At 36.5% G+C, this 27,992-nt stretch overlaps 1 protein-coding gene and 1 long non-coding RNA gene across 4 annotated transcripts in view; one reads left to right on the top strand and one right to left on the bottom strand.

Moving 5' to 3' along the window:
- The window catches only part of LOC145961740 (uncharacterized), a 96,901-nt gene that overhangs the window by 58,225 nt on the left and 10,684 nt on the right, over nucleotides 1-27,992 (bottom strand). The window contains exon 4 of the long non-coding RNA XR_014435695.1: nucleotides 14,417-14,724. This is a non-coding gene — a long non-coding RNA (uncharacterized LOC145961740). The remainder of the gene's footprint in view (nucleotides 1-14,416; nucleotides 14,725-27,992) is intronic.
- LOC145961737 (uncharacterized) overlaps nucleotides 1-27,992 on the top strand; it is a 76,041-nt gene that overhangs the window by 45,703 nt on the left and 2,346 nt on the right. For 2 of the 3 annotated variants that reach the window (XM_083082193.1, XM_083082195.1), the window contains exons 2-10: nucleotides 9,468-9,513; nucleotides 9,589-9,756; nucleotides 15,311-15,530; nucleotides 21,287-21,370; nucleotides 23,488-23,621; nucleotides 23,903-24,039; nucleotides 24,603-24,757; nucleotides 26,879-27,120; nucleotides 27,497-27,686. In XM_083082193.1, coding sequence (XP_082938319.1) covers nucleotides 9,468-9,513; nucleotides 9,589-9,756; nucleotides 15,311-15,530; nucleotides 21,287-21,370; nucleotides 23,488-23,621; nucleotides 23,903-24,039; nucleotides 24,603-24,757; nucleotides 26,879-27,120; nucleotides 27,497-27,686 — 1,376 coding nt within the window. Of the gene's footprint in view, nucleotides 1-9,198; nucleotides 9,246-9,467; nucleotides 9,514-9,588; nucleotides 9,757-15,310; nucleotides 15,531-21,286; nucleotides 21,371-23,487; nucleotides 23,622-23,902; nucleotides 24,040-24,602; nucleotides 24,758-26,878; nucleotides 27,121-27,496; nucleotides 27,687-27,992 lie in introns of those variants that run through there. The other variant, XM_083082194.1, reaches the window with a different exon arrangement.

Here is a 27,992-nt window from a genome sequence, read left to right as displayed (position 1 = left end):
TAATACCATGTTAGTTAAAACCACAAATCTTCAAGCAAGAACACGAGAATACAAGGCTCGCGGCTATTTTCCTAGATGCAAAAGTACGCGTAATCCCGTAACATGACAATCTAAGGAGGGATATAATACCACAGGACATCTTCTCATAGTAAGATAACGATAACCTCGAGCATAGAGGTATATTCAGTAACAACATCGTACTCTTGTAAGATTGAAAACACATATAAAACCGTATAATTTACGTCAAATATAATTAGTGACCGCTACATTCGCGATGAGTCATCATCTCACTAGTTTAATCGCGCGAATAGAACTGCAGGAAAATCGAAAGCTACGCGGCTGATTCTATAATTTTGAGCCGAATATTGTATTATCAGAAACCGTTAGATTCAAAGAAGGATGTTTCTCCGTTCTATAATACAAAAAAAAAATAAGTGTCAAATCAAAACTTATCTACTTAAACTAACGCGTTCATTGTTTCGTATATACGCAACAATTTATAATCTTAGAATTTAATAATTTTAAATTTCAACAATATTATAGTCTTATTTTAATATTGTAATTGTCACCTCAAGAATATATAATTATTTAATTCTACTTTAAGAAAATTATAATCTTTGATTTATAAATGTTATTTTCTATCCAACATTGTTTCTTTTCCATTCAAGAAAATTAAATCTTAAATCATGAGAATATATTTTTCTTGATTGAACTATATAAAATGGCTTCATTCAAGTAAGCAATTATTCAAGCAATTGTATTTTTCTTTAATTAACGCAATATAATCTCATTTCAAGATTTCCATGTTAAAACTAAATATATTTTCAAAACAAAAATGTCCTTTTCTTCTGTGTAGACGAGAGTATAATTAACAGCGCGAGTTTCAAAGGGTTAACCGCGGCTTCGCGTTGATCGTAATGTCGTCGTGTCGATTCGCGTCGCGGTATTTGAGTCGCTTGTCTGACCGCTATGACGATCAGGGAAATTTGAGTCTAGATCGACTGGTCTTCCTCATCGCGGGTTCTCACAGCTTCGGGTTCACTGGCTGCACTTGGCTCAGCGAGCAGCCAAGCTAATTGTCGACGATGTCCGGCTTTATAATCGAGCAGACAAGCGAACAAACATTTCATCTCGATTCAAGGAATGAGATCCGTCCCGTTCTGGCGAAGTCGGATCCGCGGAAGAAATGTTCACCAGAGCGTAGAAAATAATTAGCATAATGACGGCCCTTCTATTGCCCTCTATTGTGCCCTTCGTGGGAAGGATTTAACGAGAATGCGAATTACTGGAAATTTATTCCGAGAGGAATTTAGCGATGAGTCTCTTTCTCTCAATTATTTTGTCTCCATCGTCAATAATGAAGATGATTAATTTCCATGTGTTAGGCAATAAAATATTATCTGTCAAAAATCTATTTGCGTCACGATGATCTAATTCAGATTAATTTTTCTCTCTATGAAACTAAGACTTGTATTATATACAATGTAACAAGTACATTGAAGAGGAATTTAGCGATGAGTCTCTCTCTCTCTCTCAATTATTTTGTCTCCATCGTCAATAATGAAGATGATTAATTTCCATGTATTAGGCAATAAAATATTATCTGTCAAAAATCTATTTGCGTCACGATGGTTTCAGATTAATTTTTCTCTCTATGAAACTAAGACTTGTATTATATACAATGTAACAAGTAGATTGAAGAGGAATTTTTGTTAGACGGAGTAAATGGAGCGATATTTTATCTCTCAACACAAACCGCAGCAAATGTTTACCCATTTGAGTCGATCCCATGGGGCTGCTAAAGAAGATGACTGGTTTTTCTGAAATGATTACTTGGAAACATTTATCGGTACTATTATATCAGTGGTAAGTAGAGCGTCGGCTCGTGTATCTCGCTCGTCGTAACATGACAGCGCATGTAGTACTACTATACAACTAATCGAATGAGTTGGCTCTCCGGTTCTACGAGACTAAAGTAAATATGACGTTTCTCTGTTCGACACGATTTGCATATGGTTTGCATACGCGATGATTAGGATGTCAAGAGCAGACACAAACAGCAGAGGCAAACCATGCCTCCGGCTGTTCGTACAAGGAAGAATTTCTTTTACAAACAACTTTATACAATAGTCTTCTCGTCATCGACTCTAAACGATCAATGCCTGTTGTAGCCGCAATTAAATGTGCTTTATATGCGCAAATATACTTCCGTGAACGATTGAAAGCCCCGCGGTCGATGACAGCGGCGTAAACACAATGTTCTTGCGTTGCTGAGGGATCGTTTGATAAAGGCAAGCGCGATCGATGATGTAGGACGCCGAAGAAGAACACTTTTAGATGCGGTTGAGTACTCGCGAGACCCCAGTTTTTCCGCTCATCTTGCCCGGATACCAAGTTCTCGCATCGATTAAAAGTCGGTAAAACATATATTATGCTTCTCATTCTCTCAGCAGCATGAAATTTGTGTGTCACCTTAACAATGCCTGTCCTAACTAAAGTTTCAAAGTTCAATAGAATTTAATGCTCGCATCGATGAAAGTGTAATCATTAATTAATTATCGCTTATATCAGTAAGGTTTATATAAGTGAATAATTAATTAATTTCTTATCGAGATATTTCAAATTTCTTTTACTTAGATATTTGGAGATATCATTGAAATGTTATGAATTTTCTTCGTTGCAAAATTATAGCACGAAAACATTGATGTTATGCGAATTGTATATAAAATAAAAAACTGCTTTTTCCTGAGAAAAAAAGTGTTAAAACATCGAAAAGGCACGCGCATTACGTCGTGATGTATGTCGTCGTGAAGATTATCTCGACACGGCCTGCCCTCACTAAAGTTTCAAAATTCAATAGAATTTAATGCTCGCATCAATGAAAGTGTAATCATTAATTAATTATCGCTTATATCAGTAAGGTTTATATAAGTGAATAATTAATTAATTTCTTGTCGAGATATTTCAAATTTCTTTTACTTAGATATTTGGAAATCATTGAAATGTTATGAATTTTCTTCGTTGCAAAATTATAGCACGAAAACATTGATGTTGTGCGAATTGTATATAAAATAAAAAACTGCTTTTTCCTGAGAAAAAAAAGGGTTAAAACATCGAAAAGGCACGCGCATTACGTCGTGATGTATGTCGTCGTGAAGATTATCTCGACACGGCTGGCTTGTTCGAGAGATTGTTGCCAGGCCATAGTTAAGCCGCGGTCGGAGCAAAGTGCTCCAGTTTTAAAGGGTTAACCGCAGATTCTCGAGGGTGCCTAGCTCAGCTTCTTTGTCGCCGGTCGAGTCAGCGGTGAAAAATTCGAGTCTCGGTCGACTGGCTGCCGATTCTCACAGGCCGGATTCTCATAAACCGGGCGAGTCTTCGAGCTCGCGATCTTCTTAACCTGCTCATTGCTCGGTTTTAAAGAAACGGCGCGAAGACACGTACGTGCGTGCGACTAACAAGCAGGAGATTACACTTGATGTACGATGACGAACGATTTTCTAAAGTCCACGGAGTGCTACCCTTTCAGACCACCGTGGTGGCTAAGTACCGTAAGATGGGTTAAGATTGCACCGACGAAGGATAATTTCGCACTCCGCAAGAAGATCTTAGGATCATTTAGAGCGTCGAAGAAAGTAATCTTCACGGGCTGCAAGGCAATCCACGTTACATTGATTACTTTTTCAAATATATTCCATCTCGTTCATCTTTAATATAATATCCGCAAGACTCTAACTTTTCCTTTTCATCATTTTATTTTTAATAAACTAAATTTTTAAGACAGAAAATAATATTTCATTTCTAGTTGTTTGTAGAAATAATATGCCTTATTTTTGTCTTTGATTACAAAATAAATTATTGTTATCACAAACAGAATATTATTATTTTCTCATATTAAATAGGATGCTAAATTTACATAAATTTCTATTATTCTTATTAATCTCAAAAATTAATTTTTGATTAAAGACTCGATTTCATTTGGTAACATTTGAGAAATTTGCTCTTGTCGAAACATGCGTGTAAATATGACTGAGATCCATTGAATCAGTCACTTATGACAGAGACCGAAATGAACGAAACCGTTCAAGCGAGTTTACCATTCGACCGAATCGAAGCGAGTGCGTAAACGCAGCTCGACGGATGCAACGTAATGACGCGCGTGGTGCACAAAGCGAGATTTAGTCTGCAGTTTTCTTTGCGTCCTCGCCCCCGAGCTACAGAGGCGACCATGAAGGCAGAAGCGCAGCGCAGGCCGGAATAAAAATGCTTCCCTGCCTATCGGTGGGTAACGGAATTGAAAGACGATGGCGATGCGACGTAGCGGGGAATCAGGTGGAGCTGATGCCCCCGCGGGCATCTCGTGCTCGGTTCATTTCACTTCTCAACGACATAATTCTCCGACAGCGGCAAAGTGCGCGTCGACTTCGCCGACGAATAAAGTTCCGCAAAAATAAGACAATTCTAAGATCATCGTGAGAAAAAATCCGACGACGATTATCGGATAATCGACAAATAATGGATGCGAGATTCAATATGAAAAAGACGACTTTGTGAGAATCAAAAACACATTAGCCAAGCGAATGGCATCTCAAAAATATCCTCTTTTTACACGTAATTTAATGTAAATTTTTTTTAATTTCTCACTAAAAGACGCAATCCTTAATGTCGAGTCCTAAATTGAATCGATCGAGAATCGTATGGATTTTAATTCGTCGATGAGGGATCCTGTTCGACTTGAATTTTGATTGATACGTGACTTTCGTTCGCGCGTGACTTGCGACTTCGCGTATATACTTAGGGAGTGCGGTATATCATGATACGGTGATGCGTCTTTTATTTTCGATGCAATAACACGGGTTGAATCGTTGATGGGCACACCCGAGCCGACACATCGGTCGTGCGCGGGATATAATCTCCTGAAAATCTATAAGTATTTCCGTTTTATCCGCAAGACCAGAGGCGATCGTCGACTTCATTTCGCGATACCGTATTGCACGTGAGGCAAATTGTGCTTCGCGCGAGAATGATTGATGCGCACAAACACGCGCGCGTATTCTATAAATATTTGCGAACACACGCTCGCTGAGAGTTGTTGTTTCTCCATTATACGCACATGTTACACGTTGAACCGTTCGAGGGTTCACGGCAAAATAATTCTAACTGCATTTAGTAGCGAACGGAATGTTATTCCCGCATATTCGGAATTAATCGAGAAAGAGAGATCGCTATTAAAAGAAATTTATAAAAAAAAAATTTCAAAGCATCTTAATTGTGTGCCACGGGCGATTTACGCCTCGTTGCTCGCATATTCGCATAAAATGAATTATGCTTCCTGATTATATTATTTGATATCGTTACCACACACACATTCTATTACCGTTATATTTCTGTTATTAAAATACTTCAGTTTTTCAAGAATCATGCTTGTCGATTTTAATTGAACGTTTCGTCGAGGAAACATTTACTTTTCACACTTGTCTACTATAAATATATTTATGTATATTTATTTTTTGTCTACTATAAATATATTTATTTATATATTTATTGCTTAAATATATTTATTTATATATTTATTGCTTAAATATATCTATTTATATATTTATTGTTTAAATATATCTATTTATATATTTATTGCTTAAATATATCTATTTATATATTTATTGCTTAAATATATTTATTTATATATTTATTGCTTAAATATATCTATTTGTATATTTATTGCTTAAATATATTTATTTGTATATTTATTGCTTAAATATATTTATTTGTATATTTATTGCTTAAATATATCTATTTATATATTTATTGCTTAAATATATCTATTTATATATTTATTGCTTAAATATATTTATTTATATATTTATTGCTTCTAAGCAATATATCCAACAGCAGAAAATCTAGACGCATAATTTAATTATATATTATACACCATGTGAACTCTTATATAAATTATTCGTTAAAATAATAGCTCTTCGAAAGTGGAATCTGACAGATGCATCAGTCGCACTTTGCGTAACGCGCGTTCGGCAAAAACGGGCAGCAATTTAATTGCACGCATCGGTATCGTTCAAGCCGATCGTCGTCCTTATAGTGCACGTATAATTCGCGCGTATACATCTGCCTGAGTGTATGTATATGGTAATCTACGGTGGTACAGCGGTAAATCGCATCGCCCACACGTCGGCTTGGCCGCAATGCGAAGAGGAGAATCGTCTATCTCTCTCTTCGCATCTATGAATCTCGCGCGGCGCCACGTGATTAACGGCCATCAGCATCGCGTAGCGCGATCCGTTGGTCGAGCGCATCCCACGTCCAACACCTTCCGTTCCATTTACCGAGGACGCCGGCGAATAATAATTGTATCAAGCGTCTCGCGAATGCCTCCCCGCGGAAATTATCGATGCGATGCCAATCTACTCGGCGGCGGTAATTAATCCCGCGCGATCCATAAGGACGGGACGCCTTCCCTCGCCTGATCTTCCACGGGACGAATAGATGGACGACGTGGGAACATCGCGCCGCGAGAAACAATGTGTATCGGAGGGATGGGATTATTGATTGTTTTTGTAACGCGAAGAGCATCGTGAATGAGAAGTTGCGGTATCGGTGCCTTCAATGATGCGCCAGCGCGAATCACGCCTTAACTGTATCGCGGGATATAACTCGTCGGCGAATGATTGATTCGGGGAGATTGTGTTAGATGATTCACTATTCGCGTTTCTTTTTGCTGAACAAAGAGATTTTCTTGATTAATCGAAGGATACACATTTTTGAACGTTATTGATCTCAAGTGACAAACGTTTCAAACGTAAGAAGTCATTAACATCCAATTCTATCTGCGTGATGACGCAGATAATTATATGCAAAAGACCTCGTTTTTAATTATAAAACGTTCGAATTTTTGCGAGCGAGATCATTTACGTGGATAATTAAATCGAAAGCTGCTACACGAGTATCTCAACGTTTATGCAGCTGCAAGCAGTTGCTCGTGTGGAAATGTCTCGTAAATCAAGCAACGACGACCCTCCATTAAATGACGACACTTGTAAAGTGTGAGAAACAGCGAGCGGAATCGGGTAATTTTCGCGATCGCGAGAAATGCTGATGATGCGAAGACGAAAAAACAATAAGTTTGCGATCGTTGCTTGACGCTAATTGATCCCCCCCCCCCTTTCTCCTAGCAAGAACGATAAATTAATTATATGTAATTATAATTATCCACTCATCTCGTTGACAACCGATGTAATCGCGATGATTCGAATTCCGTTGCGCGTAGGATAAGATAAATTTCCCCTTTCTCCCTCTGTGTGCGGTATTTATAATCATCTTACATATGCAACATTCTCTAGTACGATTATCAACGTATCATCCTTGTCATCGTCTAACATATTGCAGATGAAGACGAATTGGTGATATAAACCGTTATATGATGATAATTATCGTTTAATCGCTCGAGCGATGCAAACGTGCATCTCTTTTCATTTCTTCTTAAATTCGATTTTTAATGCGAAAATAATGAGACCACATCACGATTGCTCCGAAATACGTTTTGTAGATATTACGTCAGTGTATGCGGCACCAAAATTTTGTAACAAATGAATTCTAAATTAAATATAATATTAAATATAATAAATTAAAAATATATAATAAATATAATAAATAATATATAATATTATATAACAAATAATATTAAATATAATATTAAAAATATAATTAAAATAATAAATTAAATATAATTAAATATAAAAAAATAAATTAAATATAATTCTAAATTAAATAGAATTAAATAGAATTAGATTACATTTACTAATGGCTCTTTGAGCAACATATATTAATTTTAAGCGTACTTGATAAGATTAGAGTTTAACCAATATACATCACTTAAATCTTATTATATAATCTTATTATTTTCTTGACTAACGATCATCATGATTCACTATGTTATTTAATCTCTCAGAATATTTAATGCGATTCTGATCTGATGTAGGCAATTTCGACCTAGACGACTCCATCATCTAGTATGCTAGAAGCATTTCGCTTTTTCAAACGACTGCTTAACCGCTGAGATGAAACGATGTTTGTTCGCTCGACCGCCTCGTAACGCAAGTAATACACGTTTAAAATTTCCAGCGATAACGTCTCGGAAAACTACGGTCAGCTGATTCCCGCGACCCCGCGAAAATCGCAAAAGAGAGGACGATTAAACCGCACTGATAACAACGGCCGACTGCTCATAGCAATTATCATTGTTGCAACATGACCGTGATGATAAAAGTAGATAATTTCTATTGTCTTAAAACTAGTGGAACAATATAGTCTACTATTATAAAGGAGTCTAGACGTGAAGGATTTAGTGACTCGACATGGGTTGCGTGCAAATTCTCACTGCTCAGTATGCACGAAACGTCCCGCGAAATCTTAATTCCTCGGTCTGTGACATGGAAACATTTTGCGATCACGAGGAAAACTAGATTATATTGTAATTTAAACTCGTACTCCTTTATATCTTACTATCTTATGCGATTAGAAAAAAAATTAAATACATAAAAAGTGCAGGATTAATACAAAATTTCACATGAAGAATGACTTTTCTGGCAAAGACGCAAAATGTCAATACATCACAGATACTTCTGCATAGGACTCTTGGTATGTTAAGTCATAATGAACCAAACCAAAAGAACCGAAAATAGAAAACAACCGCGCAGTCAAGCAATTAAATTATTCAGCAAAATAGTAAAGACCGTAGACTGATACGGTTGTTCCGGCACGAGGTCACCGAGCGCGTGCGAATGGACCGAAAAGGTCTATAAATGGTAAGCGTGGAGGCAAGAAACCCATTCGAGTTTCACGTGGAAGTAGTAGAAGGCGAGGGTGCAGCAGCAACGAGAGATGAGTCACATTCTAGATCGTGGCACAAGCCGCGAAGAGGAAGAGAAGACGTGGAAGCGAGAAGACCGCGGCTGGTCCGCGATACTCTTATTACGCCAACATTATGCGTACTCTTATTACACCGACATTATGCATAATGCGTTGCGATCTGTGTCACTTCGGAGTTCCCATACCGCGTGCGATATATCGCGAGATCCGAGAGAGTTTCGTCTTTTTTCTTTCCTTCTTAATCGCGTTTCCAGTCACGTTCCTTCCTCGACTTGTCCCGCTTGTTCGTCCTTTCGCGGAGACTTCCGTTACTGTCGTAACGAAGCTTTTTCCCGTGGAACGGCCTTCGCGATCGTCCTTGATAAAATGTAAGCTTTCAAGCTTGTACAATTTTTACATTATATTTCTCAAGAATGTAAATATCTTAATTAAAATACTTTGGAAATTTTTAAATGCAAAAGAGAATTTTTTAAGCGTATGTTTTCTCACGAAATTTATTGTCTCACAATTGAGCTTATTTTTAAATTTTAAATATTATTTTTAAATTTTTTCTATATAATTTTATAATTCAAGATTATATATTGTTACAGATATATCGCCATTTGGATGCTGACGGTGGTCACGCCGAGGTGTCAGGTGAGTATCTTTATATAATTGTGTATACGATAATACAAAGGGTGGAAATATATCCAAGACGATTTTGTGTCAAAGGCAACCAACCACGAGAACGCGGAGGTGGATGGAAACTCCGAAGATTCTGCCATCGACGATGCGACCGAAGATTATTGGGCGAGTAGCGGATCGGGACCCGATGAGGATGATTCCCCTCGAAACGAAACCAGAGAAGCGTTAACTCACGAGGCCAGCGACCACGATACTGTAAGTCACGCATCGCCAATTTGTTTCGCCTTGCGCATTTACTTATTGAAATTTATGGTAGATATTGTGCAAGAAGTCTCTCTCCGATCGGTTATTTTTCTTTGTTTCGTTATCTTTATTTCTCTCTATCTATCTCTCTCTTTCCATATTGATTTGATTAGTAAAAATGCATAATATAATAAGAAATTTAAGAAATTTAAGAAATTTTATCCCAACAATAGGATATATTGCAGTGAATATTATATAAATAATATAGGTTTTTTCTTCGCATAATTTTTTTTAAATTATTTATATCGCGAAATTTACATTAAAAATGCAAATCAACATCACACTTTTACTCACGCGTTATTATTAAGTTACTGAAAGCGAAAGCTGGAAAATGTTCGATAAAAGTTTTCAGAGTTCTTTTGCAGATCCAACAGATTTCTGCCAATAAACATCATAATCGTAAAAATAAAATGACAAAAGTGTGAGAGAAAAGACGTATGCGCGCATCTGCCGTACGATATGTCCAGTTATAGTTAATTGGCGAACGGTTTTCTCGAAAGGGGATTAGAAAAAAAAAACCAAAGAGTGCACTAGGGGAGTAAAAAAAAAAGGAAGCGTGAAACGTGGAATGATACTCGCACATCTGTTTAAGTTTCGCGTGATTCCTCGTTAGCGAGTGCTCGCGCGCAAGGCCGTACTACGGAGAAAGAACCTAGATGCAGGTGTTCTGCATCCGCTATGATTCAAGAGGAGATAAAGAAAAAAATTAAAGAGAGAGAAAGAGAGAGAACGCCGACAGTTAACCGCGGTAAGGACGATGCCTCGACCGTCGACGCGTCCTCGATCGACCAGAAAAATCCTCCCGGACATCTACGGGGCACAATCGTCTTGCTTTCTTCGCGCGACACTCTTGCCTTGGCATATCAACGAAATTGAAAGATCCATTTGCAACGAAAATCAATTTTATCGAACGCGCTCGCTCCTCTCGTAATTTTCCCTTGTGACGAAATAGCCCTTTCTAAACGAAGGGCAGAAGGTTGCATCGGTACGAGGAGAGGAGCAGGAGAGGGGGATGATATAAAAGGCCATTCCTCCTTGATTAATCGCCGTTTATCGATGATCTCCGGATTGCCTTTAAACTAGTCTCACGAGCGGAATCGATTCCGATTGCAAAAAAATGTGAACCAGTTTCCAATAGAATAGAGAGAAAGGGTATCGCGGCCACGTCCGTGCGCGACCTTCGTTACATCGCAAATTGCGAGCGGATGGATCGCTTCTTGCGCCGAATGATTCTCTCCGCGGGGAAAGACCCTATTATCCGCGCGAGAACTCCAGAAGCGGTTTACGAGCGGTTCGCTGCGAAATCGGAGACAAGATCAGTTTCATCTGGGCTGTCGTTTCCGGTCATTACGATTGAGAAAGCAAAGATCGAAGTGCACGCTGAGTAGGGAGCAAATTTATTAATTATAAATTGCAAAATCGCCTCGTCGAGCAAAGAGATAAATTTTACCGTTTCTACGAAAATTATTAGCCGATGATGATTTCATGTAACGAATATTAATCGTTTCGAATTAATTTTTTCCATCTCATGCTTTATAAAAAAATAATTAATAAGGATTAAAAATAAAAATTTCTGAATTTATATTTATTTATGTAATATATAAATCGCCTGTCAAATTTCAACTTTGACTATAAAATTAATGCAAGCATTAATATCTGTTTAGCATATTAATTTTATGCATATTGATTTTAGTAAATTAATTTTTCATCGAATTTTTTCTTTTACTTTATCTTTCGTACAAAATTCCACATAAATTATGTCCGGAGAGAATTTTAGCAATCTTGCATAAGGATTAAAAATAAAAATTTCTAAATTTATACTTATTTATGTAATATATAAATCGCCTGTCAAATTTCAACTTTGACTGTAAAATTAATGTAAGCATTAATATCTGTTTAGCATATTAATTTTATGCGTATTAATTTTAGCATATTAATTTTTCATCAAATTTTTTCTTTCATTTCATCTTTCGTGCAAAATTCCACATAAATTATGTCCGGAGAGAATCTTAGCAATCTCGCACAATCATAATCTCGTATTCTATATGAGATAAGCCGTTCGAGTTATCTAAGCCATTCGCGAGCGATCTTCCTACGACTAATGACTTTCGACACTCTAACCGTGCGACCGTTAATCATAGCGTGAATGTGCATATCTCGGTGTGACTTGATCAAACGAAGTCCCAGGAAGAAACGAACATTCACTCTAAAAGAAATCTCGACTGTCGGCATCATCTTTCAGAGCGTAAGAAAACGTGAAAGCCTAAACGGTTACTTAGTATATATTTCTTCCTTGAAGAAACGAGCTAAAATCGCGGATGTCGATGATTATTAAAGAAATTGTTCTTATTACGCAAATAAAAAACGCACAGGATCTGATGGATAGGATTTCTATGTCGAATTGAATTTATCGCCGGATGCCAATTCTTACTAATATTTCCTCGACTTACGTAGCAACTCTGATTTTCGATAAATTTATCGGAAATTGATTTATCGAGATGAGACCGAAAAAAAGGCCTTTTCTTGGAAAAGGAATCCGCAAAACGGAAAACGTCGTGCGAAGAGCTTCGATGAGAACGACTCGATTGTATGCTCAACGTAAAGGGGCTTTTCGCGTTCGCTGCATTTCCTACCGCCTAGTACAGTTAAGTACCAAGGCTACCATGGTTAAGCATGGCAAGAGTCGAAGGTAATCAGCACTTATCGTTCGCATTAGGTCTCTCCTTCGTAACGCATTCCAATAAGATTGACTATCAAAGATTCAAAGATCGCCGGTTATTTCCCGCGAAACTTCCAATAGGACACCGAGAATTTCTCGTTAAAAGAATGATCCTAGTTATGAAATAATATTCTAATTTTTTTTTAATTCATAAATGTCCATGTATTCGATTGCATCGAGATTTATTCCGGAACGTTAATATTTAAAAAAATTCCTCAAAAGCAAAATAGAAAGAAGATACTTTCCTCGTCGATCCAATCGCACGGCAATCTATCGCGTCAGATGTCATGTTCGGGAAGAGAAAAGAGAACAGAGAGAGCAGGGAAAAAATATGGAAGGGAAACGAGGAGGCGGCCGGAACGAAACGGAGGTTTCTTCGTCACGGCATATGGAGGCTGTTCGCGACTTTTTATACGCATTTCGCGTTTCTATCACTAACCACGTGCTCATCCGCGTCTTGCCTTCACGGCCAATTCGTTCGAGTAAGGTGCCTGCCCGCCGGGCTCGCGACGTCCTCGCTGACAAGCGACTCGAAGCATAATCCTTCCCTTATCCCCTTCCTCCGATCCCTTCGTCCTCGTCGGTCCCATCGTTCCGCTCGCTCTTCTTGCTCCTCTTCTTGCGCTCGGCACCCGTACGCGAATGAACGACCTCGAGGTACCCACGCTTGCCGAGAGAGACGAGCTCGTAAAGCGTTAGTCACGCGTTACTCGTGCCGTCCGGACTTCCTCGTCCATCGGCTTCTCCACGTACCTTTCCGCCTCCACGGATTCTCCACCGCCGATCTCCTCCCTCTTCCGCGTATTTCTACTCTTCGTCGCGGTCTCGACCCCCGACGCTGCTTCTCGCCCTTTCTCACCGTCCGAGCGGTAGCGATTCGCACGGGTTGGGGGTTAAATCGGATCGTTAACGTAGGAGAGGTCAGGGCTCCCGCTCGACGGGATGATTTTGCATAGCTGGATCGGGTATGTACGGGAGAATATTTTGCGGCAATTCGCAATGTGCGGACTAACGGCTTTGAACCGGCAAATCACTACCTGCGACTCGTTAGCGGATTCCTCGTGTTCATTTTCCGAACTCCCGTATGAATATCATTAGTAGCATCGGGAATTTAGCGCGGGTGTCGATTATTAGCATGAACGATCAAATTTCATCTCATCACATGCAAGCCTCAAACCGTTTTTCTTTTTTATAAACGAGAAATTTATGTTAAAGTTCAATGCAAAAAAATTATCAATCAGATTGTAATACTTCTCTCGGTTTTTTAAAATATTCTTCATTTTAAATATAACATTTTATGTATGTTTAATCTCTAATCTCTCTTTTTAATAAAATTTCTTTTTCTCTTTCTTTCTCTGTCTCTCTTTTCTCGATATTATCTCGAGATTATAAAATAAAAAAATAATTCATCGATACAATGCGCAATAGGAGTTGTAATATACGCAACACTTGATAAAACAAAAGTATAATACATTATACATATAAAATAAAGTACCATTATATATAAAATAAATTAATATTTTAAAAAATAATCATCGCGCGCAGTTAAGTTTTGATTTTTTCTTTTAAAGAAAAATTAAATTAAAGAGTTATTGCAGAGATAATTTATTATAAATGTAATTGATGCACGCAATTAAATTTTTATTTGTCTTGTAAAGAAAAATATTCAAGAAATATATTTTAAGAAAAATATTAAGAATATTAAGAAAAATATTAAAGGATTATATTGCAAAGATAATTTATTATAAAAATATTTTAAGAATTTCAAATTAAAATTTCTAGAAGATTTAGTAACGTGCATCATATTATTCAATAATGTAAATTAAATCATGTGAAGATAAACGAGTAATTAATTTTACGAGTAATAAATTAAGTAGGTTGTAATTTTCTCACCTCACGGATGCTCCGCCGTTGCTCGAAGCCTCCTCTCCTCTCCTCCCTTCGTTTTTTGCGGCTTCTGCGACACTCACATACATTATACTCGCTCGCGAAAACGATTAACTATCACATGCGAAAATGGTTAATTATCGCGTACGCATTAATTAGCAAAATACTAAGATCGCGCGACACTTTGTACGGCACTCCCGACATTAATCGCGACACGTATTTTATTATCTTGTAACAAAAAATCAGCACAAAGTTATGACTGGCTCGGTACTTCGAAAATTGCGTCGATAATTTCACATCATTGATCTTGATATCTGTAATTTACATCATATTACACGCATTAAAATATTAAAGATAAATTATTAATTATTATTTAAAAAATTTATATATTTACATATATTATGAGAAACTATTGTATTGCATTTCGAATATGTAAATCCTTTAGTATGCATACCTATTATTATTAAATGATCAACATGCGATATTATTATGTTAAATGCGCAACGTTCGTCTAATATAATCATAATAATATTATATTAATATTCAAATTAACTAGCATAAATACATTCATACCTAATTCCGTATATTAATATATATGAACCAGGTAGTAAAAATTAAATTAAATTATTTGCATGTCAATGATTTATTAAAATACGTATTTTACATCGTTTGATCGAAATTTGAGCACCACAAGCACCTACCCGAAATTTTTGCTTTAAATTATTAAATTATTTAATATATTGATGTGTTCTTTGTACATGAAATATGATTCATGGACACAATAAACATATTAAATAATAATTTTTGAATTATTCTAAAGGATTCTAGCAAACTATCTAATCCGCATTTGTACTAGTATTATTTAATTATTAAAATACTGCTTCTCTATTTTTCCAAAAGGTCGTGTACGTTGGCGATGGCGCCGCTTATGTACCAGTTCCATCGTTAAAGAACCGACCCGTGAATTCGAATCTTCAAGCCCTTCAAACACTTCAAGGCTTGCAAGGGCTTTCTACAGGAGGAGGAACAGGCGTAATCGGTGACGAGGATTGGAGGAGACACCCAGAGACCTGGGATCGCGAACACCGAAGATACAGACCCAATACGACGCGAGTGCAACGTGAGTATATAAAAACATCTTCCTTATTTTTTCTCGTTGAATTTAATTACTTTCACAGACATAATGTGATAATATTAAGATAAGCGATCTTTGATAAATACTGCAGACATAATTAATACTCTCAGTAGTCTATTTATTTTTTCGTACTTTTTAATAAAGCAAACTAAATATGAAATTAGGGGGTGGAGACTCTAGGGAAATTACTCTTCAACCTGTACAATCTTCCGAGCTAATAGAAATTTCCTGTTTTGTAGGTATAGGCTTTAATGGTAGCTTATATCAGACCGCTAATTCAGCGGAAATACGGTATGAAAGGGTATTGATTACGTCGATCTAGAACCAATAATAGAAATCTCTATCTCTGACCGATAGTGGATTGTTGATTCAATTTCACTCGTGATTACATTATTACACTCTCGCTCATCAAAGTAGAAGGAATTGCTTGGGAAACGTATTTAGAGCAATAGAATATTCGAACACTGCGCTCCTCCGAGGGGAGGGAAGGAAGAGGGGTCCGCTGTATTCCTCATCAGAATGCAAGAGCACCGGCAAAACATACACAGTACAATATGTATCCGATCTCGGTAGGTCAGTGTGCCTCGAATGAGAAAGGCCGAGACGTGTGGTCGTCGCTTTAGCATGTCGAGCCGTTATTTTTCCGCCCGTTGCCCGGCAAGGAGTCCGAAACTCGCAGACAAAATAAGAGCTTCCCTCCGACGTGGTGTCTCGGTCGATCGACTTGGAAGAATCGCAACGCGATGTAATACGTCCCAGCCAACGCGTCCGAGAATTCAGAGTGCGAGGGCTACCGTTAGAGAGGAGGCAATTAAAACGGTGTCGGAAAGTCGTACGACGCTCCTGACATCGAGAGTATGGTGCACCACCTCCGCCTAGACCTCCGATGCCCATCTCCGATCATCTCGTCGTCGTTTCGCCGCGGTCGGCTCGAGCAACGTCATCATCATCCCGCGCGATCATCATTATCCGCATCGTGCGGATCGCGATTGCCTCGTGGAAACTCGAGCAGATAGAACTACTAGACGCGTACGTTATAGCGCCGGTATCTAATCGACGACGGCTCGTTTCTGGCTTCCTTTTTTCTTCCGGGAGGAGATTGCGACGCCGCCGCGTCGCGATGAAAATGATGTTCATGAGCGGCCATTACGCGACTTTTCTCGTTACCGATGACGATGACGTGAAGTTATGTCGTCCAGTCTGCGAAAAAATCTTTGAATGATTTAACATCATCTCTCTCTCTCGAATATATCCAAGATTTTCTTTACACTTGTAATTAACTTGTGATTTGCTTTATAACGAGCCATCTCGTATACTTAATCTTATTGCGCTAATATCGCTATTAAATCGCTATTATAAATCGCGTTTATGGAAATCGCATTTATAACAAATTTATAAGATCACTTTTATTTCTTTGCGATAAAAATTTTATCCAGTTGATTAACTCTGATGAAGTAGCTTTATGATGCAATGATGTCTCGTTAAAATTCTAATCTCCATCAGCTGATGCTTTAGTTTTAATCTCACATAGCGCGGCGGTAATTAATGCCAGTGGAACAAGACATTAATCGTGACCGACGCGGTATCCCGTTATGAAAGAATAGACAATGTCCTGTGAAAATAAAATTAATTTCCTACGTACAGTAGTGCGCATTTATTACGCTCATCCGCCGTGATATACAGCGGATATTTTTCCGGAGCTTTAAAAGTTTATTACGAATAAATCTGAATACTCGTACTTCGTGCATATCAGCGAGCAATCAAGCAGGTCTTATTATCTGATATTCTCAGAGAAAATTATAGCGTGTCTTCCGTAATAATGTAAATAAATAACATTTACTGGATAGAGAGAATGGTATCGCTATCGAGCTTCTCTCTTTGCGAATCCTTTTAATTGCATTTTGCGGAAAATTATACGATCGTATTGGAAATCACAATGTGAGAAAAATACTTTAACGACGCATCATTCCCCCCACGCTTATTCAACCAGAACGAAGCATCCACTCATTACATTTTTGCCATCTACAATTAATCGTTTCGTGTTTCTTAACTGAATCATTATACGCCAATTTGCTTCACCGATATACGTATTATCCATGGGATGAAGATACGATCGTCTATTATATTCATTGAACTCGATGTATATAATTAATATCGGTACCGTAAAATTATTCCAAAATTTTATTATATAAATCCTATTATATAAACTTATGTAAGATATTGCAGATTCTCGCTTTTTCTCTCATCGCAAGACAGCGCAGTATTCTTTCATAAAGTTTAGACACAGCGAGAAAGGATTGAGTTATAAGCGATCGACATAAATCTACTTCGCTCTACTTCATCCTGATAAATCATTCGACGCGCATGTATCGTAAGAAAAATCGACCGTACAATCATCCGAGCACCATTTTTGAAAAGATCGATGGACTCAGACCCTTCGGCGAGACGATCGACGATCACGTTGCTACGGCAAATTTCCTAAAACATTTGGATGAGCATGCTATTGGCAATGATGAATGTTACGCCCGGCGTATAAACCTCGCTGGTTCAATGAAGTCGTAAAGTCAAGCCGCTTGCTCTCTGCGGGAACTTGAGGCCACCCGCGGGATCATCAATTACGCGAAAGAGGACCCATTAGGTTTAATGTATCCGCCTCGGTATCGCTCGATTCTCGTACGTCCTCGAGATCCATTTTGCTATTCCTTTTTGCTTCTACACAATCCGCGTTTTCCACCGCGCATCCGAAATATCGACTCTTCTCCTTCCAATCAGTTTTAAATTGATCCAATCAATTAGACTAACGAATACAAAAATGTGAAGATGAAAAATTAAATTTAAGACTTGCTTGTTGAGAGACTGAACATCCAAAATTTAAAATCTCGTAGTTAAATCTGATTGAGAGAAGATACATGTTGAAAAATATAAAAGAAATAAGTAAAAATTTTAATATAAAAATGGTTCAAATGATACAAACCCAATAAAAAATAAGAGAAGGCTAGGAACCAAAGACGTAGATAATGGTGTGTGATAGTAATAATAGAAAGTTTATAAAGTTATTCAAATTACATACAATAAAAACGCAAAAATATATATTTAAAGTGTGCTATCGATGATCTTTCGAACCTCTGAGTTCTTTTCAAAATTAAATAAGAAAAACATCACATTACTTAAACCTTCTTTTACTTTTTATTAAATATAAAAAAACTTACTTTTTATAGTTTTTCAAAAATCTCGATTTTTACGGTATAAACATAGCGTGGGCATCTTAAGAGGAACCCGACAATATCCTTCGCGCTCTCGGCACGTTCGAGCAAATATCGGCGTTGCTCAACTCTTCCCATTGTCTGCCCACTGACGTTTTGCCGGACGATGAACACAAAGCACGTATCCGCAATTCTAATAAGCGTGCGTATACGTACGTGCGCCGCTCGAAAATGCGCTCGGTACATTCGCGCGAAGCGTAGGAAGAAGGTGAAACGGAACGGTTGTATCATCGGCATGTGCCTCCGGTGTAACTATCTCTCTCGCATCTCTATCTCCGTTTAATTATTTTTTTTCCATCTCGATCCATCGTACGAGCGTTTGCGCTGATCTCCGAATTGTACTTTTTTATTTTTTTTAATCGAATCGAGAAACTAACTCGCTAATTTTTAATTACTTCTAAATAGATTTTTAGTAATTCCCATAATATTCGGATCGTTAACCACCGCAAGAATTTTACGTTATTTTTATCATTCGATTTAAGAGAGATTTAATTAATTTTTCTCATCTTATTTTCATTTTTCTTAATCGAATCGAGAAACTAACTCGCTAATTTTTAATTACTTCTAAATAGATTTTTAGTAATTCCCATAATATTCGGATCGTTAACCACCGCAAGAATTTTACGTTATTTTTATCATTCGATTTAAGAGAGATTTAATTAATTTTTCTCATCTTATTTTCATTTTTCTTAATCGAATCGAGAAACTAACTCGCTAATTTTTAATTACTTCTAAATAGATTTTTAGTAATTCCCATAATATTCGGATCCTTAACCAACGCAAGAATTTTACGTTATTTTTACCATTCGAGGTAAGAGAGATTTAATTAATTTTTCTCATCTTATTTTCATTTTTCTTAATCGAATCGAGAAACTAACTCGCTAATTTTTAATTACTTCTAAATAGATTTTTAATAATTCCCATAATATTCGGGTCCTTAACCACCGCAAGAATTTTACGTTATTTTTATCATGCGATTCAAGAGAGGTTTAATTAATTTTTCTCATCTTATTTTCATTTTTCTTAATCGAATCGAGAAACTAACTCGCTAATTTTTAATTACTTCTAAATAGATTTTTTAGTAATTCCCATAATATTCGGATTCTTAATCGTTACAAGAATTTTACGTTTTTATCATTCGATTTAAGAGAGATTTAATTAATTTTTCTCATCTTATTTTCATTTTTCTTAATCGAATCGAGAAACTAACTCGCTAATTTTTAATTACTTCTAAATAGATTTGTAGTAATTCCCATAATATTCGGATCCTTAACCAACGCAAGAATTTTACATTATTTTTATCATTCGATTTAAGAGAGAATTTTACGTTATGTTTATCATTCGATTTAAGAGAGATTTAATTAATTTTTCTCATCTTATTGAATGCGTTTGAATACAGTCGATTAATAAAATATAATCAAGCGTTTCGGATACAGTCAGAATTAATGTATGAAATATAATCAAGTGTGTCAGGCGAGGATGCGACGCGTCCTACGACGATGTGCGTGGGTCGAGCGTGGGTCACAGAATGAAAAGGTTGTATCATCGGTAGATACCTCGACTGTAACTATCACTATCCTCCATCAATCTCCATTCCGCTTTGCAGCCGCGACGGCGGGTTACGTCGTTGCAGTGGAAACGGCTTCTTACCACGAAGAGCGCCTATACCGGACCCCTTACTTTCACTCGTCATCGACGACCGGTTTTCCACTCGTTCCTCTATCCGCGAATCTACGATTTTCCGCGCCCGGTTTCGACACGCGAATGACGACAGGATCTTCCGGTCGCGACCACAAAAGTCCACACACGACGATCGATCGAAGCGGTCGATGCTCGATGCACTCGTTTTTAAGTGGAACCGGGCTCGATTGAATAGGGTAACGTTATTGCGTTCTTCTGAAAGCTTTTCTCATTTGAAAAGCTTCTTTACAACCGAAAGAGGACCGCCACTTATGTTTCTTTAAATAGAATCAATTCCTTATTACAAACCGGTGATTATCGTTATTTAATAAATCTTTTAATTTTATAAGATTATATAATTTACATAGGTCTTTTTTACGGTAAGTTTGTTACGTTATTATTTTCGAAAGTCGATTCTTAATGAATGTAGTTTAGCATCGATTTTTTCCGCTAGTTCGTACAATCGGATACGCAGTTTTCCCTGTTCCTCTTTCGACATTCGGAAATTCCACCTAGACCTTCTCTGTTTCGTAAATACAAGAAGATGTAGACAGAGGGTTCATCGCGCTGATGGATCAACAATGTAGCTGATACAAGTCTTCTCTTGGTTACTTTTTCTGATAGTTTGTCGAAATACTGGCGAACAGAACGCATTGAGATATATTGTATTCATCGCAGTCGTAGTAAAACAGTCGGATTAAAAGAAGATCACAGTTATTATAACTGTGCATCCAATAAAATAGAGATAAGGCTGCAAATAAACTTAAATAAATTCACAATTATATCGCATATTTACAGATATCGAGGCGGAATGTCAAGACGACTACATGAAAATCAGAATTGGATTCAACGGATCTTTCACCGGCCTCTTATATTCAGCAGGTAAATAATTAATAAATTAATCGCACAATAATTGAGAGAAATGAATAACAATAACTCCTAATTGTAATTTTATCTATCCATGTTACAAATTGTTTTTCTAATGTAATTGCACAGTTATATTCTCACGATGGCGATCATACACTTTAATTAATATAATATTAATTAAAAGTTAGGTATTAATTAATTATATCTGATATGAGAATGTATAATAAATATCACGAAGTAAATAGTAAAGTGTCAAAAAAACAGTTCTAAGTTCATACCAGATTCATATCAGATTCTTTATCATATTCAGCAGAGATTCGATATAATACTGCTCCTAAAATATATGTGACTGCATAACTGACTGCATCGCTGGCATCCGCAATTATCTCGACAGACACTGACATGAGACGAATATACGTCTGCGCTAACGAGATAATGGTGGAAATTATCGTAGTGATCGACTGCGCCAGAATTTTTCTCTCACTGTCGTAAGTTCATCTGTCCTGGTGACATACTTCCGTTACTTCGAAAGAAACGTACTAACGTATGCCTTCTAATAGTATCTAACGCGTCGGAAAGAACTGGCGCAAAGTGATCGTTTTGCGAGTCATTCGTTGAAGAGAACTTTATCGAGATGTCGAATTTTTCTGCTCGACATTAATTCTATTGGCTTGAAATTTTCTTAATCGAATCGAGAAACTAACTCGTTAATTTTTAATTACTTCTAAATAGATTTTTAGTAATTCCCATAACATTCGGGTCCTTAACCACCGCAAGAATTTTACGTTATTTTTACCATTCGAGGTAAGAGAGATTTAATTAATTTTTCTCATCTTATTTTCATTTTTCTTAATCGAATCGAGAAACTAACTCGCTAATTTTTAATTACTTCTAAATAGATTTTTAGTAATTCCCATAATATTCGGGTCCTTAACCACCGCAAGAATTTTACGTTATTTTTATCATTCGATTTAAGAGAGATTTAATTAATTTTTCTCATCTTATTTTCATTTTTCTTAATCGAATCGAGAAACTAACTCGCTAATTTTTAATTACTTCTAAATAGATTTTTAGTAATTCCCATAATATTCGGTTCCTTAACCACCGTAAGAATTTTACGTTATTTTTATCATTCGAATTAAGAGAGATTTAATTAATTTTTCTCATCTTATTTTCATTTTTCTTAATCGAATCGAGAAACTAACTCGCTAATTTTTAATTATTTCTAAATAGATTTTTAGTAATTCCCATAATATTCGGATCCTTAACCAACGCAAGAATTTTACGTTATTTTTACCATTCGAGGTAAGAGAGATTTAATTAATTTTTCTCATCTTATTTTCATTTTTCTTAATCGAATCGAGAAACTAACTCGCTAATTTTTAATTACTTCTAAATAGATTTTTAATAATTCCCATAATATTCGGGTCCTTAACCACCGCAAGAATTTTACGTTATTTTTATCATTCGATTTAAGAGAGATTTAATTAATTTTTCTCATCTTATTTTCATTTTTCTTAATCGAATCGAGAAACTAACTCGCTAATTTTTAATTACTTTTAAATAGATTTTTATTAATTCCCATAACATTCGGGTTCTTAACCACCGCAAGAATTTTACGTTATTTTTACCATTCGAGGTAAGAGAGATTTAATTAATTTTTCTCATCTTATTTTCATTTTTCTTAATCGAATCGAGAAACTAACTCGCTAATTTTTAATTACTTCTAAATAGATTTTTAGTAGTTCCCATAATCTCAGTAATAAGCTATTAATCGACACTTTTCTCGACATAACGAACAAAAAACTGGATGCGATCTTAAGACGCTGAATCGAATTGAATCTAGCAAGATGACTGAAATGTCAAATTACCCTAATCTCCGACTTCCTATCACAGACGCTAACGACTATCCTTCATATTTCCTCTCCCTCTCCGTCTCTCTTAGTTCGTCCATCTGTTCGCAAGAGAAAAATGCGCAACATCCGCCTGTCTTCCGCGCGATGAGATTCGCACAGTCATGTTGCGCCGCGAGAAGCACCGGTTGATGTAAGGGACACATTCGAGATGCGTCTTATCATCGTATGTAGGTAGTCGCATTCCGGATGATGAAGGACAATCGCTTTTAATTGCAGGCTACTCGTATGATCCTGATTGCATGTACGTTAACGGGACGGGCCGCGACTACTATGAATTCTACATTCAGTTGAATCGGTGCGGCACCCTCGGCGAGAACACTCATCATCAGGACAGCAGGAAGAATCCGACGGTATGTAAAACAAACGAGCGCGGGTGACGGATCGTTCCTTTAGCGCGCACCGGCCGACAAAGAATAATAATGATTAACAACTCGGGGGGGGGGAAAAATAATCCGGTCTTCGGGAGCACAGGAGACGGCATGCATTCTCTGATTATCAAGATAATCAGAGAAAATTAGATGTCGCGTTCGCAAGGAACGGGGACTCCGCTATTATAGTGGATTTACGTGAGAAATAAGACTCGCGGATACGTTGTTTACGATGCGTGCGTGCTCACAATCTTGTTTTGCAGAAAAATCTCATGTGGAACACGGTCACGGTGCAGTACAATCCATTGATAGAGGAGGAATTCGACGAGCACTTCAAAGTTACCTGCGAGTACGGTTACGACTTTTGGAAGACGGTGACATTTCCCTTTCTTGATGTCGAGTAAGTATCGATTTTTATTCAATTTTTTTATCTTACGCATTGAGATTTAAGAAGGACACTCTAAAAATTTAAAATATTAATTTTATAATTATTTAGAAAATTAAAAAGAAAATGGCACAAGAACCAACGACTTCTTTTTAATTTTTTGAGTCAAATCTCTAATTATTAAATTATAATTATTTACTTGTCACTTATATTTGAAAACTGAGAAATTAAATTTTTGACATAATAAACTCGATGCAAATAAATCACTTATAATGATTATTAATGATAGTTATACAAAAACATTCGTAAGATGCATTTTAAATATATCGTGAAAGCGTATATACGAAAGATCGATGCATCGATTAAAGGCACGGGTCATTTTCATAATGCGGAGAGACCGACATGATATCGCGTAAACTCACTGATTACGCGAGATTAACGGAAGGTTTCGCGCGAGCGCCCAACGTTTACGTAATATCTACGATAATGTCTAACATCTGTGCTATCCGATGGCGCGAAGTAGGTCGTGCTGCTCGCGAGATAACGGACACGCATTCTACGCACCCACCTTGTTGCAGGGTCGCCACGGGAAATCCCGTAGTCTTCACCCTGCAGCCTCCTGAGTGCTACATGGAAATCAGATACGGTTACGGGACCACTGGAACTAGAGTGGCTGGACCAGTTCGCGTCGGCGATCCCCTGACTCTCATTATCTACATGCGCAGTAAATATGGTAAGCTTTTACGCATCGCGCTGTAAGATGCACTTTAAATCAACTGCTGTCTTAACATGTAAATCGCTAGAATAATCGCTGAAGCGATTAAATTCGATGAGCGCGATCTAGGATGCTTCAAGGCAACAGCCGAAAGATAATGTAGGTTCGAGAAATATGAAAAAATTAAGGGTACCCGATCGACTGACTGAACCATTAAAGTCTCATTGCTTTGACAAATTTAGAAAAAATCAAATATTTTATATACTTGAGATTTTATGACAAATAAATTTACATCTTGTGAGATTGTTTTGGAAAATTGATCAATGTAAATCTAATCGTAAATATAATTTTTGAATGCTTAAAAAATATGATTACAAAATATCGAAGTCGAAAGATAACGTAGGTTCGAGAAATATGAAAAAATTAAGGGTACCCAATCAAAGGGTACCCAATCAGCTGATTAGCTGACTGACCCATTAAAGCCTCATTGTTTTGACAAATTTAGAAAAAATCAAATATTTTATATACTTGGGATTTTATGACAAATAAATTTACATCTTGTGAGATTGTTTTGGAAAATTGATCAATGTAAATCTAATCGTAAATATAATTTTTGAATGCTTAAAAAATATGATTACAAAATATCGAAGTCGAAAGATAACGTAGGTTCGAGAAATATGAAAAAATTAAGGGTACCCAATCAAAGGGTACCTAATCAGCTGATTAGCTGACTGACCCATTAAAGCCTCATTGTTTTGACAAATTTAAAAAAAATCAAATATTTTATATACTTGGGATTTTATGACAAATAAATTACATCTTGAGAGATTATTTTGGAAAATTGATCAATGTAAATCTAATTGTAAATATAATTTTTGAATGCTTAAAAAATATGATTACAAAATATCGAAGTCGAAAGATAACGTAGGTTTAAGAAATATGAAAAAATTAAGGGTACCTGATCAGCTGACTGACCCATTAAAGTCTCATTGCTTTGACAAATTTTTAAAAAATCACATATTTTATATACTTGCGATTTTATGACAAATAAATTTACATCTTGTGAGATTATTTTGGTAAATTGATCAATGTAAATCTAATTGTAAATATAGTTTTTGAATGCTTAAAAAATATGATTACAAAATATCGAAGTCGAAAGATAACGTAGGTTCGAGAAATATGAAAAAATTAAGGGTACCCAATCAGCTGACTGACCCATTAAAACCTCATTGTTTTGACAAATTTAAAAAAAATCACATATTTTATACACTTGCGATTTTATGACAAATAAATTTACATCTTGTGAGATTATTTAGAAAATTGATTAATGCGAATCTAATCGTAAATATAATTTTTGAATGCTTAAAATATGATTAGAAAATATCGAAGTTTAAGTAGCTTAACCGATGCATTCAGAGAAAAATTTCCGAGACAAATAATCTGTAATATCGAAACGCGAGGCATTCTCTCTCTTGCAAATCACTGGCAACGTTACTACGCATTTTTGCGTATCTTTTCTTTCTTATTCTCGCCTATATATTCCTATCTATCGCCCGGCCTAATCATACAACCCGATTCCGCCCAGGTATCATTCGATAACGGTATAAGATGAGGCAGGAGACTTTGTCAGTCGCGGCTGCAGTAAATCCGAGCTCGGTAATTTGCGAAAGATGCGGAAACGCATGTAGAGAGGAGGATACGAAAATGTGCGCGCTTCGACAGATGTCGGTGCTTTAACGAGTCAGTCTTCTGTATTTACGTCTGCGCTTATGTCATGCGAATCTGTGTCAGAAGGTAAACGTCACGTCGTATCCTCTTCCTACCGCCTCTGACAAATTGGTTTCATTATTAATGACATATTTTATACGAGCTAATCCTTCACCCAGACACACATGGAACATCTTACTTAATATAATAAATCTCCATGAACGGTTCTCTCCGAGCAAATTACACTCATCGCGTTCTTTTAAAGACATAATCTCTCTTCAAATCGACACTGATTTCAATTTATGTGAACAGCTAAATTTCGTACCATAATTTATAATATATTACTGTTCTTTAGACACAAATTTTATTTAGTAGCTACGAATGATGAAAAACGACTATTTATGTATTTATGTATTAATTTGTTTCTTATAGACGGTTTTGACATCGTCGTGAACGATTGCTATGCGCATAATGGCGGCAATAAAAGAATTCAACTGATCGATCAATACGGATGTCCGGTCGATGATAAATTGATCAGTCGGTTTCGAGGCTCTTGGTCGGAGAGTGGTTTATTCGAGACGCAAGTCTTCGCTTACATGAAGACCTTCAGGTTCACGGGATCACCGGCCTTATATATCGAATGCGATGTTCGCATGTGCCACGGAAGATGCCCGGTAAGTTAATATAGGATGTAATCGATTTTAATCCACTTATCCATTTTAATTTATTTAAGTATCACGTTGATTAAACCGCACCAGAATCATTTATTCCCAAAGTATTTTGGTTATTATATTTATCTTAATATCACGTACATAAAAAAATATTTGGTATTTTTTATAAAGTATTCAATCCTCTGCGAGCTTGTACTTTTTAAAATTTTCCCAATAAAATAAATAAATTAAGAAACGACCTTAAAAGGAAGCATGGACAATTTAATTTTTAGAGGGATATTTTTACTTGTACCACTTGGGACGAATTTGTTCTCCATAAAAAGTATCATGTTCTAGTTTCATGGATATTCTTAACTTGACCGCTTTGGGTCTGTTTCAGAGTCAACCTTGCCACTGGAGAAATGCGAAAAACGTAGTAAAACGATCAGTGTCGGAAATGATTGGTGGACCATCGACACCGGCAACTAGTCTGTCAGAGAACGTGAATCTCTTCCAGTCCCTTCGCGTCCTTCAGGAAGGCGAGGCAGATACGGAACTGTTCCAAAATTCCACGAGCGCTTTTCGCAGTGGTACGAATTTATGTCAAAGATGATTTGATTGATTGATTTCTGATTGACTCTAACGATTTGTGTCAAACATGACTTTACTGTTATAACAATTATGTCAAACCGTATGCATTTATCATAATCTTATCCACTAAAAGATGTTTCGCTCTGTCACGTATAATAATGTATAAGAGAGAGGGGCGATTTTTAAATTCTCAAATATAAATTTTTCAAATCTCTTATATAAAATTAAATATATTGCTCTAGAAAAAAAAAAAATAAAAATGAACCATTGAATTTGTTATAAATTACGATTAAACAACTTCTTTC

The sequence above is a fragment of the Camponotus vicinus genome, unplaced genomic scaffold (genome assembly GCF_025532165.1).
Source record: "Camponotus vicinus isolate PSW18456_S1 unplaced genomic scaffold, iyCamVici1.0 SCAF_11, whole genome shotgun sequence".
NCBI lineage: Eukaryota > Metazoa > Arthropoda > Insecta > Hymenoptera > Formicidae > Camponotus > Camponotus vicinus.
The sequence above is the reverse complement of the archived record's forward strand: the minus strand, read 5'-3'. Positions and strand labels throughout refer to the sequence as shown.